The 3508-nt window shown below is 49.3% G+C and overlaps 1 protein-coding gene across 1 annotated transcript; it reads right to left on the bottom strand.

Moving 5' to 3' along the window:
• Positions 1-341: 341 nt before the first annotated feature.
• DACRYDRAFT_112159 (uncharacterized protein) lies at positions 342-1413 on the bottom strand (the record flags this gene model as incomplete). Its single annotated transcript, XM_040769354.1, has 5 exons — positions 342-433; positions 483-605; positions 670-871; positions 1006-1325; positions 1377-1413. 5 exons carry the CDS (start codon positions 1411-1413, stop codon positions 342-344), a joined length of 774 nt encoding a protein of 257 aa, XP_040624107.1.
• Positions 1414-3508: the final 2095 nt, after the last annotated feature.

Raw genomic sequence — 3508 nt, 5'->3', positions numbered from 1 at the left:
ACATGGAAGTAGCTGGTATACCTTGGCATGTGCTGGAACCTGCTGGAAGGATTGGATGGTCAGGTGACCTGCTGTGCATGGCTGTGCATGATCTCATATGACCTCATCCTTGGTCATATGACCTGATCACCTGACTAGGCTGAGTAAGCAAGATGTTCTAGCAGGTTCCACCACAGAGGTATAAATATAAGGCCTACTCTGCCTGGGGACTCTCTCTTCAGACTTGGTCTCTTAGGATCATCCACAGGTACCTATACTGTAGATAGGTCTTAGTCATCAGGTCTACTCCACTTCCTTGTTGCCTGCTTAGACTCTTGGCACTCTTAGGTGAGCAGACTTAGTCAGCCTGTGTTGCCCTGACAGGGGCTACCCATGTCCCCCCCTTCCCAGCCCTCCATCTTCTCCCAGTGCTCATTGAGCATTGATTGTCCATCTATGCAGCTGTGTCAGGTCGATTCCTCATTGGTTCCCTCACAACTTACCTGCACCAAAGGTGGGATCAAAGCTCTCTGCTTCTCTGCTCACTCTTGAGAGCTCAAGCATCTTTGTAGTGGCTGCCTCATTTGAAAATGGAGCCTGTACCATTGGCAGAGAGGCAACAGTATCTGTGTCAAGTGAAGATAAGATGATTAGTAGTTGATCTGGACCAGGTTAACACTTGACACTTACCTGTCTGGTACCTCAGGCCCACCTGTGCCTCCACCTCTCCCTCCTCTACCCAAAGCTCCTCTCCCTCCTCTATCCAAATCTCCTCTTGCAGCTTGTGCTGCTCCTCCTCCAGCTCTTCCACAATCTCCAGCACTTGCATATACACCCAGTGTGGCTCCATCCTCTCCTCAATCTCATAGGAGAGGTCCTGCTCCATGACCAGCTACTTGATGCAGCCAGCCTCAACATGCTCAGCTTGCCTTTAGATGCACCTGTAAATAAAGTATTGGTCAATATAATATGTCAAGTGAAAAAGAACTTACTAGAGCGTGCCATGTGCACAGAGCTGCTGCTCACCCAACCCACCACTCCATCCCTCTCCAGGATGACTAGACTCTTGTGCACTGGATGATGCACCAGAGACCAGCATCCAGGCACCTCAGAGTGGAGATCTGGGCAGAGAACCCACTCCTCTTCAACTCCTCCCTCCCCTCCTACATCCACCTTGGCAAAGGCATGCAGTGCCTTCCCTGCCCCATCCTTGACATAGATGTCCCCCAGAGCCCCAATGGCATCATCAGGCAGCGCCAGCTGCCACCCCTTGTTGCAGCAAAAGATGTGGTATGACTTGCAAGTGCAAGCCATACCATACTGCAAGGTTGCCTCTGTGACCTCATCTGTATGCATGTGTCAGGTACATTCCACTTGACACAAGACAATGTACTTACATTTTCTCAGATGCTGATAGGGGGCAGGGTTGAGCATTGTTGGTTGTTTGCTGTTAAAAGGATATGTTTGAAGTTGAGCAGAGAGCAAGCAGAGTAGAGGGGGTGGTGGCAGCAGGTGGTGTCAGGTGGCCTAAGCTGGCCTCAGGTGTGGTTAGAGTTGATCAGACCACACAACAAGAGGGCACAAATGCTTCCATCAGGGTCCAGTCAGCTTCTGAATGCATCTGGCCTTCTCATTATTGGGAGAACCATGATTCAGGGTCCTAAGAAGCATCGGGTGCTTCTTGGGACCCTTACCTGACACACTGCCAGTTGTCGGACCAGCTCATTGTCAGGTTATTGCATTCAGGCATTAATAAAATGAGTGACTTACCATGAATCCACTATGTTACATTCATTCACCTGACACTCTTAGTTGGTTCATACAATGTTTAGTGCACCTGACACAGCACATGCAGCCCATCTTCACATTCCTAGCACTGGTCCAGGTGACACTCCCTGGCTTATCTAATTATCACGCTATGAGTGACATGGAAACTGAAGGGGTGGCTCTAAGTTACACACCTGAACACTGATATTGGGGTGGATTGAACAGGCCTGGGTCTCTTCCAATCTATGCATGATGACGACGTCTCTGGGTATCATCTCTGGTGCCTGATCACTTTTGCCAGCGAAATTCATCATTTCACCACCCTGTCAGGGCACTGCTTGTTACCACCCCTGGCCACCCATTTCGCCCTAGGAGCAATGAAACAACAAGCCCCTGGAACTTCCTGTGCTGGTAACTGCCTTAGGATGATGGCAGTGGCCATACAAGACATTGTGCAGAGGACACCACAAGATTGCTGTGTCCAGACACTTGGGGTGAGACATAGCAGTGCTAAAGGCCCCTACTGGGAGTAGTGGGACGCAAGATGACACTTGTAGGAGTCTCCACAATTTATTGGAAAGGTTTGGGAGGCCTAGGGGTGTTGCTAGGACATCTATCTGACACTTGTAGGAGTCCCCAGAATTTACCTGGACTTCTGGGCTTCTGGTGAACACCTACAAGGTATATAAACAGTAGTACAGTGACACTGTATCCCTCAGATTTGATCTCTGAGGAAACTCCTTAGTCTACAAGCAGTTTCTAAGTCATCTCATCATCTTGAACCCCCTTCTACACACACCTGAACACCCTGCTCTCAGAAACCTGCCTTGACTCCACAACTCTTCCTACACTTTTCAGCTATCTATAACCAACTTATAACACCCCCTGGGACCCCCCCAATAATCCAGCTGGCCCTGGTGATGTGGATATTGACTAGTACTGCTGGTTAGAGCTGCTTTCAACCACAGTAGACCCCCCAGCACTTCATCTATTGTTTGAGATTAGTGTGTGGCAACCTTGCTAGACCTAGTGCCCTCACACACCCTTCATGTCCTTATTGATGTGCACCTCGACCACCTTCTTCTTGTCAGGTACCCTTTCTTGGTCCACAAGACAAGACTAGTATCACTCAGCAAACCTGCAAATGCCTGATGTCAGTTCGTGGACCTTCAGTAATTGTACCAACCAGGGCCATAGTCCACCAGGGGGGAATCATCTTCTGATTCAAACTCATCATCCTGCAGTGTCAGGTCACCTGATGCTTTGCCATTCACTGTGTCAGGTGAGATGTCCTGAGGAAACATGGAGTGCTTCCTCCAATTCTGCATGTTCTTTGAGGTTAGAGAAGAAGGATCAGAGTACAGATGTCCTGCCCCCCCCCCCACGATAACACATGGCCATATCACAGTCAACAAACCTGCTTCTGGTTCCCATCCCAGTGTCAGGTGGAAGCAGTGCACACTCACCTCATCACATAATAGGCCTTCCAGTCCATATGCACATCAGCTTGTTTCCTCTTCAGAAGAGACAACTCTGATGCAGAAACATCATCAGGGCTGCTGTTGAAACATGGTACCAAGTGGCACAAGCAGATGACTGAGGATGGGTCCACAAAACCATATGCATCCTCATTGTCTCCAGACACCCAGCTGTCAGGGCAACACAGGCTGACTAAGTCTGCTCACCTAAGAGTGCCAAGAGTCTAAGCAGGCAACAAGGAAGTGGAGTAGACCTGATGACTAAGACCTATCTACAGTATAGG

This window comes from Dacryopinax primogenitus (assembly GCF_000292625.1).
Source record: "Dacryopinax primogenitus strain DJM-731 SS1 chromosome Unknown DACRYscaffold_24, whole genome shotgun sequence".
NCBI classification, from domain to species: domain Eukaryota; kingdom Fungi; phylum Basidiomycota; class Dacrymycetes; order Dacrymycetales; family Dacrymycetaceae; genus Dacryopinax; species Dacryopinax primogenitus.
The sequence above is the reverse complement of the archived record's forward strand: the minus strand, read 5'-3'. Positions and strand labels throughout refer to the sequence as shown.